Raw genomic sequence first — 15,994 nt, 5'->3', positions numbered from 1 at the left:
CTCAATTTGACTGATGACAGTCCAAAACGAACTTGGTTGAGTAGTTGGGCCTCATCATTCCATCTTGATGATGCTGCCCCCAAAATCATGCCCAAGTTAGGATGCTTAGAAATTTAGGCCCTTGTTCAGTTCTTTTGTTTTAATTTATCGATTTTGATGAGAAAAGAATCTAGGAATAACAGAGCAAAACCATGAAAATGTTAGCAATGCAACCGGGAGCTAATTAAGTAATAAGTGGGGTTGAGGGAATTCCCAATCCTCCAGACGTTTGCAAATTGCAGATCGGAAACTGATGCCCAACTACATTTGAATACTCAAACCTTATTTTATATGCTCAGGGAAACAAAAAGACTTCTGAATGTTGAAAAGGAAAACGATCATACTGTGTTAACAAGCATTTTGAAGGTTTGGAAACAGATAAAATCTTTACGGAAATTTAAAATGTACATCTGTACATCAATAAAGCTCCAAGTGCACGAGTAAGTTCATTTAATTATGCCAATCATCATTACTTTCTTTCTGAAGAAGAATTAACTTGTTCAAGTTTATTAAAAGGCCTAGTTTGAGGAAGTAGCTTGGAGCAATTAATATTTTACTAGCAGTTTTCATTTTATTAGCCAAAATGTTAAATTAATATGAAAGCCATATTTTTTTCTGAGTGTAGGATTTAAACTTTTTTCCTTTCTTGCCATGTTAAAATGTAATCATAAAATGCACGAAAATTGCTTGTGAAGACTTGTTAAAGGGCAATCATGATAGAATTGTGGAATCTTGTACAGAAAGATATAAACAAAAATGGAGTTCTTAACTCACTATAAAATTTGTGATCTGGTTGTTTGAGGAAGTTTATGGTAGTTAAAAAATAACAAAGTTTTCATTCTAACAACACAGATGAAGCAGCCATTTATTGTTACATCAGTGTATCAGGGACATAAACAGGGAACTACAAAAGGAGACAACATTAGTCACTTTGTTTGGCAATTAGGCAACTAGGTTACCAAATTTGGACATGTTGGGTGCGACTTTACAGCCGTATCGCTATGAAGCAAGATGCGACATGGCGGTTAGATTGAGAGAGAGGCCAAAATTGAGAACCGCATTGGTTTGCAATCTAATTGACCACTTCCATTGGCAAAATCAGGATCCTGCCCTTTGTGTGGCAAGAAACCAATAATCACCACTTGACCAATCTCTAAAAGATTTAACAGTAACGACCCTCTATCGACGCCACCCGTGATCCATTCGCCTCCCCAGCAAGTGTCACGCGGGCGCCGATTAGTGCACCTTTTTAAAAACGTGAAGCTGAAACTGGGGGAACTCTGTGGGGATCCAAAGTTCCATTTGAAGTTCAAGATATTGGTCACTCTTAAATTTAAACACCTGAAAACAAATTGAGGAGTAGGGAGGATATCCTAGATGCATTATCTATTGCTTTAAGGTTAATTGCTGATTGAGTTTTGTTGACTGCTGTTGAGTTAATAGAACAGTTTGTTGGCTTGTATTGCGAGTGGTGTGGTGAGGTGATGGCCTTGCCCCTGACCTCAAGTATTCTGCACTGACTACTTGCTCTTGATCATGGTTAAAGTGGTCTGCATTCCTTTGGCTTACAGTATGACCGGGACAATGAGCAGAGAAGACAAATAACAGGATAAGATGGTAGAAAAGTGCTGTTGAGTTAATAGAACAGTTTATGTGGTGATGGCCTTGCCCCTTGAATTGTTGGCTTTATTGCGAGTGGTGTGGTGAGGTGATGGCCTTGCCTCTGACTTCAAGGATTCTACACTGACTACTTGCTCCTGATCTTGGGTAAAATAGTCTGCATTCCTTTGGCTTGCAGTATGACCGGGACAATGAGCAGAGAGGACGAATAACAGCTGATGGAAGATGGAGGAGGAGGGGGTCTCGGTCAGCCATAAACAATGGCTGTTAAGGTGACCCTTGCCATGAATTTTTAATTGCCAGCTTTTCCAGGATGAAACAGGTGATATTTGCAATGGCTGTTGCCTGCAAGTTTCCTGATTATGTTTATGGACTTCCGACCTTTACTGTTGAAACTGACCACAGACCACTTGTACAAATCATACAAAAGGATCTAAATAATATGACTCTGAGATTACAGAGGATCTTGATGAATCTTAGGAAATACGACCTCAACCTCATCTGTACCCCAGGCAAAGACTTGATAATTGCAGACGCTTTGTCACGTTCGATCGATTCAGAAGGAGAACCTCATGAATTCATAACAGCATATAGAAGCTCAAGTACAGCTGTGTGCTGAAACTCTTCCTGCTTCAGATGTGAAACTCAACCTCATCCGTGAAGTAACCAAGAAGGATTCGATGCTTCAAAGAATCATAGACCATCTCAACAATGGTTGGCCAAAAGGGCATTGTTCCAAGTTCAGGAATATTCAAGCAGACTTAACGGTTGTGGATGAACTGTTACTTCGACTTGAGTGGATAGTTATACCAGTGTCTCTCCGACCCATGACTATTAACCAGATACGTGAAGGTCACCTTGGCATTGAAAAATGCAAGAGAAGAGCGAGTCAAGCTGTGTATTGGTCTGGTATCAATCGAGACATCACTGATATAATACTTTGATGCGAAACATGTCAGAAATTTCAACCTGCACAATGCAAGGAAAAACTAGAACAACATGCATTGGAGATGTCTCCATGGGCAAAAGTTGGGATTGATTTGTTTCACTGCAAATCATAATCGACGACTATTCGAATGATCTGGAAATCATCAAGTTATCAGATCTCACATCCAGACCTGCTATTAAAGCAACTAAGGAAACTTTTGCCAGACATGGTATTCCAACCACTGTCATATCTGGCAATGGGCCGTGCTTTGATAGTCATGAATGGGCTGAATTCTCTTGAGACTACAACTTTGCTCACATCACTTCGAGTCTGCACTACCCTCAATCAAATGGTAAAGTGGAGAAAGGAGTTCAAATCATCAAACAACTTCTTAACATGGATTCTCGTTCAGATATGAATCTAGCATTATTCCTATATAGAACAACTCCGCCTTCCATGGGTCTATCACCTGCACAGATGTTGATGAACAGGGATTTGAGAACTACTCTACCATCCATGTCTCTATCTAATCCAGATAATCTGCCCGTGATACAAAAGATGAAACATCAGCGAGAACAACAGAGAATGTATTGTGGTCAACGTGCAAATATTCTGGACTCACTGCTTCCAGATGATACCATCAGGATCAAAGTGCCTGATGGAGGTTGGTCAGCTCCTGCAAAAGTTATCAGAAAAGCAGCATCAGGTTCTTATATCGTTCAGACAGCTGAAGGAGCAATAGTTCGACGCAATCGCCGATCACTACTAAAATTCAAACAACACAATAACATCTTTCCGGATCTACAATTCCATCAAAGTATTTTCATTGATACTGTGACAAATTCTCAAGTTCATGAAGATTCACAGAGGACTGTAGAAACTTCTGCGTCTCCTCTTCATGGTTTTTAGAAGGTCAACCAGGAAAAGAAGGAAGCCAAACAGACTCGATTTGTGAATTGTTCCTATTGAACTTTTTCCTTATTGACATTTCAAAGTTATATACATATCATATTGAACATTTTTTCTTTTATTGTACATAGAAAAGAAATGTAAAAAAAAGGGGATGTAATGATATGTATATAGGTAAGCCAGTGAAGGTTAATTATTACATCTCAGTGTAATTCAAATACTAGAGTTAGCAAAGGAGAAGGATTGATCACAGCATAAGGAGTAGTTTAGATTAGAGAGGGAGTTAACAAAGGTAATCATTAGTTAATACTAGATTATAGATTACTGTTTAACAGAGTCAACCTTACTTTATCAGTAGTTATAGCTCAGTAGTGTGTGCAAACTTTATTCAATTAATCGTTATTCAATAAATTAGTTCTGCTCCAATCTAAAGATTGGTGGTTTCTTTTTCATCAACTCATTGGACTATTGTAGATCACAAGGCAAGGAATAACTACATATTACCACAAAGTACCTAAAACTGTTACCCCTGGGCAAATCGTACTCTACCTCCAGTCCTCCAACCTCGCAAACTTGCCCCTATAAACAGATCACTGAATCGCTCAATCCTTGCCTGCTGCCACCCCCGAAACCTTACATCCAACCCCCCCCCCCCCACCCCGGAACAAATCTAACGTTGTTGCAGATTGGTGCCCACACCGAGGCACCCTCCAGCCCCAAGTTTTGCCTTCACTGCCCCCACACCCTTTTCTTCAAAAATATTTTAATTCTCCTCATTTTCCACATTTTCATCAAATATACACACAACAAAAGATAACCAATAACAAATACAATAGCAATCCCCCAACCAACAACCCCTTCATCATACAAACCCAAACCTCCCCTCTACATCCCTAATACAACACAAGAAAGAAAAAGAGAATCCACGGTCATCCCATACATGGTAAAACAATAAACCGTACACCCACCCCCTCCCCTGCCCTAACACCCCATAATATTCGATGGAATCCAATTCTTGAAAGTGCATGATAAATAATGCCCATGAATTATAGCACTCTTCCATCCTTCCCCTCAGCTTGAACTTCACCTTCTCGAGTGTTGGAAATTTCAGCAGGTTCCCCCCGCCACGCCGAGGCACAGGGCAGAGAAGCTGGCCTCCACCCCAACAGGAACCGCCTTCGGATAATCAGCGAGGTGAAGTCTAAGACACATGCCCTCACATTCGCCTCCAGCCCAAGCTGGTCCGACACTCTGAATATGGCTTCTAGGGGCCTGGCTCAAAACTCAAACGCACCACTCCCACGATGACCTTACAGTCCTCCCTCTAGTACCCCTCTAGTTTCGGACAGGACCAAAACATGTGAACATGGTTTGCGGGGCTCCTCCCACCCCACATGGCTCACACACATCCTCCACCCCCTCAAAGAATCGGCTCATCCTCGCCCTCATGAGGTGCACACTAGAAACCACCTTCCACTGTATCAGCCCAACCTTGCGCACGAGGTTGAGGCATTCACCCTCTGGAGCACCTCACACCACATCCCATCCTCCATACCTTCCCCCAACTCTTCCTCCCATCTCGCTTCAATCCCCTCCAATGAAACCTTGTCCTCCCCTCTCCCCCCCTCCATTCACCCCGCTGTCAATACCTCCTCCAGCAATGTGGAGGCCGGCGCTATTGGGAAGCTCTGGACCTCCTTCCTGGCGAAATCTCCGACCTGCAGATATCTAAATACTTCCCCCTGCCCCAACCCATATTTCTCCCCCAACTCCTCCAGCCTCGCAAAATGGTCCCCCAGAAACAAATCCCTTAATACCCTAAATCCTCTCTCCTCCCATCTCCAAAAATTCCCATCCCACTACCCTACTCAAACCTATGGGCCTGGATTCTCCAAGCTGCGCCGGGTCGGAGAATAGCCGGTAACGTGGGAAATTCCCACCACGCTGCTCCGACACAATTGTCCGGCGACCAGAGAATCGGCGCCAATTGCGCACACGCAGTTGACACACGGTGGGAAGACAGCCGTCACGCGCATGTGCCGGAATGGAGACGGCCATCGCGCGCATGCTCTGGCACAAAGGTGGCCGTCGCATGTATGCGCGGACCCGCGCCGACAGTGCAGGGCCGCCTATCAGCGCCACAGCTGCGTGTAGCACTCCGGCACCATGCTGGCCCCCTGAGGGTCGCTGAATCGCTGGGCTAAGAGGCCCGTTGACACCAGCGTGCACCACTCCGGTGTTTACGCCAGCGTGAACACTTCAGCGTTGCCACCACCACCGGTCTCCCAGAATATTTACCAGGGCTATCGGGAGCGGCGCTGTTGCCAACGCCCTCAGCCCCGACCCCCTGCACAGACCTTCCTCTATTCTAATCCAGTGGGAGTCCCCCCTTCTGACCCAGCTCCTCACCTTTTCAGCATTCACAGCCCAGTGATAATATAATAGATTCCAGAGGCCCAATACCCCTGCCTGCTGTCCTCTCTGCAGAAGCGTTTTCCTAATCCTAGCCACGAGGTGATCATCTTCTCCACCTCCTTAAAACGCTTTTGGTAAAATGTTCGGCAGGGACTGAAATGAAAACAAAAACCACGCCAACACATTCATTTTAATCGCCTGCACCCGACCAGGGACAGAGGAAGAGCATCTCCTTGCCAAGTCCGCATTCACCAAGCCCACCAAGCTAGTAAGACTGTATCTACGTAGCCCCCGCCCCCCCAGTCCCGTGCTACTTGCACCCCCAGATAAGCCCTACACCCTTCAGGCTGACACCACCGCTGGGCTCGTGGAGTACCTGGCTGGCGAGATCGGCAGAGACGCTGACAACAAAGCTCTCAAACATGTTCTCCACACGATGCCGCGTCCATCCGATCCCACACCTATCGCTCTCCAATGACCCATTTCCTAACCATAGCAATAGTAACTCCCCACAACGCCTTTCCTACCCTTGAGTCTCAATCGGAAACATTTCGCTCTTGCCCATATTCTACTTCTATCCCGAAAACTGGACAAAGTCCTCTAAAGTCCTCTAAAATCCCCATGATGCCTCCGATACTGCCCAGCGGGCCTGAAATATACACAAACATGTCATCTGCATACAATGAGAACCTGTGCCCGATGTCCCCCCACACACACAAAATCCGTCTCCAGTTCCTCAAAGTCCGAAGCTCCATTGCCAGCGTCTCTATCGACAAAGTGAAGAGCAATGGGGAGAGGTCGAAGTACTCCGGTACAGCCCGAAGTACTCCGAACTCACTCGGTTTGTCCGCACACTTGAGACCGGCGCCTTATACAGCAACGGGACCCAATCTACAATCCTCTCCCTGAACCTGAACCGTCCCAACACTTCCAGCAGATACTCTCAGTCCACCCGATCGAACTCCTTCTCCCCGTCCATCACCAGCACTACCTCCATCTCCCTGATATTAAAGAAGGAAAGGATTCGGAGCAGTGTGGATCGTACCACCCGATATCATTACTGAATGTAGATGTCAAGCTGTTGCCGAAGGTGCTGGCCTCGTGAATCGAGGAATGCGTCCCGAGCGTGATAGGCGAAGGGGAAGCAGTTGATGGTGAACATGAGGAGGCTGCTCAATGTAATCAATTTCAGCTGTGTTTTCTCTGTGATTGGGGGGGGGATTGCCCCCTCCCTCCCAGCTCGTCCGTTTTGTGTCCCTCCAGTCTGTTCTCCTCTTCCCGCTCCACCCCCCCCCGGGTTGCGCATTCCTGTGGTTCTCCCCCAGTATTTATTTTCCTTTTTTCCTCCCACTTTTCTTTCTAACTTTCCTGTTTCCCCATCTTTTTCGCTGTTGCAGGGTCTGGAACAAGCCAACAAACTGCCCCCATGCATTTAGGAAGCCTTCCACCGACCCTCGGATGGCATCTTCTCCAGGTGGAGACATTCCAGAAGGTTAGTCTGCAGCTGTGGGTGGTGCTGCCAATAGCCAGCCAAACAGGATTCTCCAGCGTGCGATTAGGAAAGCGAAAGCTGGGCCCTCTTCCTCACGTGTAGCTCTGGCTGCTCCGATATCCTGAAGATTGCCACATTTGGGCATGGCTTCACCCTCACCCCCACAATCTTGGACATTGCCTTGGAGAAGTCTGTCCAGAACCCAGTAAGTTTAATTCATGCCCAGAACATGTGGGTGTGGTTGGCCGGGACCCTCTGGCACCGTTCACATTTGTCCTCCACCTCCGGAAAGAGCCTGCTCATTCGGGTCCAGGTCAGGTGTATTCTGTGCACCACTTTGAACTACATGAGGTTGAGCCTTGTGCAGGAGGAGGCGGAGTTGGCCCTGCTCAGTGCCTCGCTCCAGAGTCCTCACCCCACTTCTGTCCCCAGTTCGTCCTCCCATTTCTGTCTGGTCTCGGCCAATGGTGTTCGGGCTCTGTCCAGTAGCTGTCCATACATTTTCCCACAGAGTCCCCCTTCTTTACTGTCTGTGTTTATCAGTTCCTCGAGTAGTGCAGTCTCCAGGGCCCTGGGGTACCCTACTGCCTCTTTGTGGAGGAAGTGCTATATTTGCAAGTTTCTCATTTCCTGTGCTGTTGGCAGTTCCCACTCCTCCGTCAGTTCATCCAGAGTCACTGGTCTGTGCCCTACGTAAATGTTCCTAACTGTCAGTGTGCCCAAGTCTCATCTCCATTTCCTGAAGGTGGTGTGGAGCATGGCTGTGGGAAATTTGCGATTGCCGCTGATGGGAGCCATGGGGGACATCCTAGTCAGCCTGAAGTGCTGCCTTAATTGGGCCCATGTTGATGTGACCATCAATTCACACGAGACGGAGAGTTGAAGTGAACAGTGGTTTTAATCAGCTAGAACTGTGCTGCCTGCGACTGCTCTGTACTGAGTGCCGCCTACAGGCTGCAGATATATATACCTCCCACAAGGGGGCACAGCCAGGGGCGGAGTCCCACAAGGGCACCCATGATACAATGTAATGTATTGTAATACAATGGTGGTCCATAGGTGGAGCCCCCAAGGGCATCAACATAATACAATGTAATGTAATGTAATACAATGGTGAACGGTCGCAGTAATACATTCACCACATTCACCCCCTGTTAAAAATTGAAGTCTAGCGGGGTGAAGTGGGCTCACAGGTTGAGTCTGTCTGGCGCCTTGATCCTTCGCTGCGATCGCCTGAGCTCTGGTTTCACTGTGGGTACGGGTGTTGAACTCATCGCTGCGGGCACGGGTGTTGAACTCGTCGCTGCGGGCATGGGTGTTGACTCTGGGAACGTGTCTTCTGGACCTTCACCCCTGCAGGTCAGCGATGGGGGAGGGGGTGTAGGAGGGGGATGTAGGCCATGTAGGGGCGGTCGCGATGTTCTGTGTAAGGTGGGGGGCAGGTGATGGTCGCAGGTGAACCTGTGGGTGCCAGGTCCCAGAGGGAGACTATATCTTGTCCACTGTCATGGTGCGCCACGTAGGCATACTGGGGGTTGGTGTGAAGGAGCTGGACCCTCTCGACCAGGGCGTCGGACTATGGTTCCTCACGTGTTTTTGGAGGAGGACAGGCCCCGGTGTCATCAGCCTGAACGGAAGCGAGACCCCGGAGGTGGATATCCTAGGGAAAACAAATAGGCGGTCATGAGGGGGTCTCATTCGTGGCTGTGCAAAGGAGTGACCTAATGGAGTGGAGCGCCTTGGGGAGGACCTTCTGCCAGTGGGAAACTGGGAAACTCCGAGACCGTAAGGCCAGAAGGACGGCCTTCCATACCGTCGCGTTCTCCCTCTCCACCTGTCTGTTTCCCCGGGGGTTGTAACTAATAGTCCTGCTTGAGGCGATGCCCTTACCGAGCAGGTACTGACGCAGTTCGTCGCTTAAAAACGAGGAACCCCGGTCACTGTGAACATAAGTGTGGAAAGCGAACAAGGTGAAGATACTATGCAGGGCCTTAATGACAGTCGCCGAGGTCATGACGGGGCAAGGGATTGCAAAGGAGAAACGGGAGTACTCGTCGACGATGTTAAGAAAATATGCGTTGCGGTCAGTAGAGGGAGGGGCCCATTGAAATCGATGCTGAGGTGCTCGAAGGGCCGGGATGCCTTCACCAGGTGGGCCTTATCTGGTCGATAGAAGTGCGACTTACACTCCGCACAGATTTAGCAGTCCCTGGTCATGGCCCTGACCGCCTCGGTAGAGTAGGGCAGGTTGCGGGCCTTGATGTAGTGGAGAAGCCGGGTAACCCCCGGATGACAGAGGTCATTGTGGATGGCCCGGAGTCGGTCATCTAGCGCGCTGGTGCATGTGCTGCAGGACAGGGCATTTGGGGGCTCGTTGAGCTTACCTGGATGATATACAATGTCATAGTTATAGGTGGAGGGTTCGATCCACCACGTCAAGATTTTATCATTCTTGATCTTGCCCCGCTGTGTATTGTTGAACATGAAGGCTACCGACCGTTGGTCGGTGACGAGGGTGAACCAGCCAGGTAGTACCTCCAATGCCGCACAGCTTCCACAATGGCTTGAGCTTCTTTTTCGACTGAGGAGTGTCAAACTCGGAGGTGTTGAGGGTACGGGAAAAAAAGGCTATGGGCCTGCCTGCGTGGTTAAGGGTAGCGGCGAGGGCGACCTCTGACAAGTCGCTCTCCACTTGGAAGGGGATGGACTCATCCACCGCACGCATCGCGGCTTTCGCAATTTCTGCCTTGATGCGGCTGAAGGCCTGTCCGCATAGTTGGGAGCCCACTGGGCATAATACAAAAAGGACCCGAGGCATCTTTTCAGGGCCTTGGGGCAGTGGGGGAGGGGGAGTTGCAGGAGGGAGCGCATGTGGTCGGGGTCGGGCCCTTGGACTCCGTTTTCCACGACATAGCCGAGGATCTACACTGAATGCGATCCGGAAGCGAGGGGAGGGAGATTGTTTGGAATGCGGGGGACATTTGGAGAGAACAGCGCCTTACCGTGTCTGGATGTATGAAGCTTCCGTGCTCCCAGAGTCAAACATGCAGGGTGTTTCGTGCCCATTGACCCGGACGGTCATCATCGAGTTCCTGAGGTTCTTGGGCCATGACTGTTCGAGGGTGACAGCGCCGAGTTGCGGGCAGCCGGCGTGGTCAGAGGTGGTGGGGTGGTCCCACGATGGCTGCCCCCGTCGGTCGCACATGTCGGGTGGCATTGAAGATGGCGGCCAAGATGGCGGCCCCCATGAGTCGCAAGTGGCGGGCCGTGTGGGAGATAGTGGCCAAGATGGCGGCTCCCGTGAGTCGCACGTGTTGGGTCGAGTCAAAGATGGCTGCCTCCATGGACAGCACGAGGCAGATGGCGCATCCGAAGGGGGCGGTGCCGACAGGCACACAGCCACGCTGCGAGGTCTGCAGGCCTGTGAGTCTGAAAGTCGGGCCTGTGATTTAGGAGTTTTGGATCTGGCCAAGCAGACTTTGGCAAAGTGTCCTTTCTTGCCGCAGTCACTACAGGTCGCATTCCGAGTCGGGCAACACTGCCTGGGGTGTTGGTGCTGGCCGCAGAAATAGCAGGGCAGCCCCCCGGGTTGGGCGGGCAGCTGCGCGGCACAAGCTTGGGGCACCCTCTGGTCGGGTGCCCACGAGGGGATCGCGTGGTCAGAGGGAAAAGCATTGAGGCTCTGAAAAGCTACTTCGAAGGAGGTGGATAGTTTTACCGTCTCATCTAGGCCAAGGGCGTCCTTTTTGAGTAGGCGCTGTCTGACGTAGTTGGACCGGACTCCAGCCACATAGGTGTCCCGGATGGCGAGTTCCATATGCTGTGAGGCCGTGACGTCCTTGTAGTTGCAGTTTCGCATGAGTACTTTCAGGCCATGTAGACATTCCTCCAGCGATTCCCCGGGGCGTTGGCGACGAGTGGTGAGGGGATGCCGCGCGGACACTTCATTCATCCGCCTCACGCACTGCCTTTTCAGTATCGTGACCGCGTCTGCGTACGTGGTCGCTTCCTCGATCTGCATGGAGATTCTGTGGGTAACCCGGGCGTGGAGGAGACGCAGTTTCTGTTCCTCGGTGACAGTGGGCGAGGAGGAGGCGGCGAGGTAGGCCTCAAAACAGTGGAACCAGTGCGGAAAAATTCCTTTGGCTTCAGCAGCCTGTGGGTCGAGTTCCAGTCGATCAGGTTTGAGGGCTGCTTCCATAGCGATGTTAGCTGATTAAATTGATGCGACCATCAATTCACATGAGACGAAGAGTTGAAGTGAACAGTGATTTTAATCAGCTAGAACTGTGCCTGCCTGCGACGGCTCTGTACTAGTGCTGCCCACAGGCTGCAGATCTATGTACCTCCCCCGAGGGGGCGGAGCCAGGGACAGAGCCCACAAGGGCACCCATGATACAATGTAATGTATTGTAATATAATGGTGGTCCATAGGTGGAGCTTACAAGGGCATCAACATAATACAATGTAATGTAATTTTCATGAGGGCCACGAAGAATCCAGCACGAGTTAAAGGATAGAAAGAAATAACATTTATTTACAATAACATATATATATACAACAGCAGCAGCAGCAACTCCTTTGCTGCTCACTCTCCTCGACCTGGTTCCAAACTGGCCAGCTTTATTTATGCAGGGAATCTGCTAATGATTTCTCCGCCCCCCCTCATTGGGGAAACTCATACTCCCAAAGGATTGTGGGAGTGCCATTTAGTCCCCAGCCAGTGGTAAGCAGGCAGGTTATAACAGTAATGAAATACAATGGTGAATGATCGCAGTAATACATTCACCACACATGTTTTCAGTGTGGCCGCTACCATTGATGTCTATTTTGCTATCTGTACGATATGTAAATGCGCCCCTGCACTCCGGGGTCTCCCTTTGCCCAGGGGCCCTCCCGAATGGCTGCTTGCGGTCTTGGTTCTTCACACTGCTCCATGCATGGTGAGGCCTATCTCATTGCCAGGCCTTATCTGTTTTTTGTTCCCTTTCTGTTCTGCGCGTCCTCCCCGACTCCGTTACCCCGACCCCTATCCCCCCCTGTCCCTCATCCTTCTGTTCCCCCCCTGTACTCTCCACCCCTTCTGCCCTGTTCCGCCCCTCACCTTTAACCAAAATCCCCCCCCCCCCCCCCCCGAGAGGTGCGCCACGGCCTCCCTTACTGCCGGTATTCTCATGCCGGCCCTCCTCGCTTGTATGGTGGCTCCCCTCTCAGAGCTGGTCTAGCCCTGGCCTTGTTTTACCTACCGATCTCCATCCCCTGTCTCACCCCATTGCCTGCTTCCCCTATTCTCGTTCCCCTTTCCCTGGTTCCCCTCTTCGAACTGAGGAAAGAGACAAACACGAAAATGAGGCAGCTCATTCCTGGGCAGAAACATAGTCCATATTATAGTCCTTTTTTTCGTCTCTTTCCATCCGTCCTTCATTCGCATTCCCTTTGTTCCTCTGTCCCTGCTGCTTTCACCGCTGTGACGTCTACTCTCCCTCCAGGTTGTTTGTTTTTACGAACTCATCGTCCTCCGCCGGGGTGCCGAAGTAATGCTTCTTCCCCTGATATGTCACCCAGAGCCTGGTCAGGAATAGCATGCCGAATCTTTTGTAGAGCGCTGATTTTGCTCTGTTGATTTTGGCCCTCTTTTTTAGCAGGTCCGCTCCAATGTCCTGGTAGACCCTCATTCTGTGCCCTTCCCACGAGCATGACTTTGTCTGTCAGGCCCATCTCAGGATTTTTTCCCGGTTCTGGAATCGGTGCAGCTTTGCAATTGTCGTTCTCGACTGCTCCCCAGATTTGGGTTTAGGCCGGAGCGACCTGTGTGCCCTGCCCATCTTCGGGGGGTTTGGAAAGCCTTCCCTCCCAACTAGAATGCCCAGCATTTGGGCAATGTAGCCCATTGGGTTCCTCCCCTCAATCCTCTCTGGCAGGCCCACGATGCGAACGTTTTGCCACCTGGGCCTATTCTCCTGGTCCTTGATCTTCCCTTTTACGTTCCCTTGCGCCGCCACCAATCTCTTCACGTCAGCCTTCAGAGCCACGATCCTTTCACTCTGGTCTATTGATGCCTTCTCCAGGTCCAGGATCGTCTTCTCCTGAGCCTCCACCTTCCATCACACGCCCATGTCGTGTGCTGAAGGGTGGCTATCGCTTCCGTCACCACTTCTTTCATCACCACCTGGAACTCTGTCTTGATCGCTTCCTTCATAGCGGTCAGTTCCTTTTTCAAAACATTCCTTCAACCTTCCTCCTGTGTGGGGGGGATGTCATTGTCTGGTCCTGCTCTGCCGTCTGGTCGCCGATCTTTTCCCCTCCTGGTTTGCCTGGGTCTCCGCCTCGCCTCGTGGGGCCGCTGGACCGCTCGCCCGTTGCTCCTGCCCCTTTCCTCCGCTTATGCTTCTGACTTCTCGCCATCCCCTCGACCTGTTGTTTGCGGGCATCCTCTTTTTTTTCTCGCGTTGTGGTGCCTTTTGTATTTGGATGGGTTTTAGGTGGCTTTTAGGGCCAAAAATGCAAATAAATTGACCGTGTTGGGTCCAACTGGGAGGAGAGCCACCTGACGTGCGTTTGCTCAGCACATCGCCGCCATCGGAAGTCCACCATCAAAAACCTTACAGAACACACAAGACTCCTCCAAAAGTCTATGTCCTCACACTCTTTCCAGTCCATTGCCCCTCTGTGGCGCTAACAATTGCACACAAAAGACTCGATACGGTACAAGAGAGGCTTTATTACAGTGAGATGCTATTCCTCCAGCTGCAGCTGTAGAATGGCATCTCAGGGAAACGTATGAATATTTATACTGCTCCCTGTGGGCGGTGCACCCTACCCAAAGTCAACACCGCCACCTATCCCCATAACCCAGTAACCCCACCCAACACTAAGGGCAATTTTGGACACTAAGGGCAATCTATCCAGGGCCAATCCACCTAACCTGCACATCTTTGGACTGTGGGAGGAAACCGGAGCACCCGGAGGAAACCCACGCACACATGGGGAGGATGTGCAGACTCCGCACAGACAGTGACCCAAGCCCGAATCGAACCTGAGACCCTGGAGCTGTGAAACGGTTGTGCTATCCACAATGCTACTGTGCTGCCCAGGGCTACTTTCTTCTGTTTCCCAAACTTGCCATTAAGGAACTCTATCAGCTACTGCATTGACAACTGGGCAGGAAGAGCAGCCCCCTTGCCCTCTACCATATTTTCCTGCGGTGCATCACGAAGACTCTCTCGCTCCAGCTGCTCTTTTCTTCTTGCACCACTCCTAGTCTGTAGATCCATCCACCAGCCATACCAGAGGGGTAAAATCTTCCACAGGCACTCTTGCACCTCTTGCTCTCAGATACTTTGCCTTTAGGGCAGGGAAAAGACCAATACAGTCCACATTGTGCGGGAGCCATCAAATGTGCGACCACTCAGTCCATGGTCGCCACTGGAAGTTCAACATCCAATATTGATGAGCAGGTGTAACCTCCAGATAAATATAGTGAGGACTGAAGGTGTTTCCTTTAGCCTCTGCTACAAAATCTATTCTCCCAGCTACCAACTCCATCTCTCTTCCTGGCAACTTAGAGATTGAATCTTTTGTTTACAACTTTGGTTGTAATATTCAACACCTTCCATCTTCACAGAATATGTTTCACCTATCGCATACTGTTGCTCTTAAACCCCAAAACATGAGAATCCCCTCCTGACATCACACTTTCAGCTATGGATCAAATTATCTGGGGCGGGAGTCTCCGACTCCCCACCGGGTCGGAGAATCGCCAGGGGTCGGCGTGAATCCCGCCCCCGCTGGCCGCCAAATTCTCCGGCCCTCCAAAAGTCAGCAAGGCGTGAGTCGCGCTGCCCGACCCGGAGAATGACGGGGACCGGCGTGACTCAATGGGCCCCGGGGCTTCCCGAAGTCTCCGGCCCGCGATGGGCTGAAGTCCCGCTGGTGTTTTGCCGGTCCCGCCGCCGTGGATCAGACTAGGTCCCTTACCGGCGGGACCTGGTGGCGTGGGCGGGCTCCGGGGTCCTGGGGGGTCACGAGCCGATCTGGCCCCAGGGGGTGCCTCCATGGTGGCCTGGCCCGCGATCGGGGTCCACCGATCGGCGGGCGGGCCTGTGCCGTGGGGGCACTCTTTTACTACGCGTCGGCCGTGTCAGCCTCCGCGATGGCCAACGCGTAGTTGACCCCTGCCCTGCATATGCGTGGGGATGACATCATCAGCCGCTGACGCACCCGCGCATGCGCGAACTCTCGCCGGCCGACGGAGTCCCTTCGGCCCTGGCTGGCGTGGCGCCAAAGGCCTTCCATGCCGGCCAGCGGGTCGCAAACCACTCCGGCGCCGGCCTAGCCCCTGAAGGTGCGGAGGATTCCGCACCTTTGGGGCGGGTCGACGCCGGAGTGGTTCACGCCACTCCGTCCCGCCGGGACCCCCCGCTCCACCGGGTACGGGAGAATCCCGCCCCTGATCTTCTTAGTAGCATTGGGTTAGGACAATATTTTCAGACTTATCAATGGTTAAGTAATTAATCTCCAGGTAGTTTTTCAAAACTAAAAAATAGATCCAAAGATGCTTTTGAAGTTACAGGTTACAAAAAGCAGATGCT

At 50.7% G+C, this 15,994-nt stretch overlaps 1 protein-coding gene across 9 annotated transcripts in view; it reads left to right on the top strand.

Moving 5' to 3' along the window:
- The window catches only part of LOC119951075 (coiled-coil and C2 domain-containing protein 2A-like), a 610,180-nt gene that overhangs the window by 193,422 nt on the left and 400,764 nt on the right, over positions 1 to 15,994 (top strand). For all 9 annotated transcript variants that reach the window (XM_038774117.1, XM_038774121.1, XM_038774113.1 and 6 more), the window contains exon 14: positions 339 to 479. In XM_038774117.1, coding sequence (XP_038630045.1) covers positions 339 to 479 — 141 coding nt within the window. The remainder of the gene's footprint in view (positions 1 to 338; positions 480 to 15,994) is intronic.

The sequence above is a fragment of the Scyliorhinus canicula genome, chromosome 16, assembly GCF_902713615.1.
Source record: "Scyliorhinus canicula chromosome 16, sScyCan1.1, whole genome shotgun sequence".
Lineage (NCBI taxonomy): Eukaryota > Metazoa > Chordata > Chondrichthyes > Carcharhiniformes > Scyliorhinidae > Scyliorhinus > Scyliorhinus canicula.
This window is presented reverse-complemented; position numbering and strand designations above follow the sequence as displayed.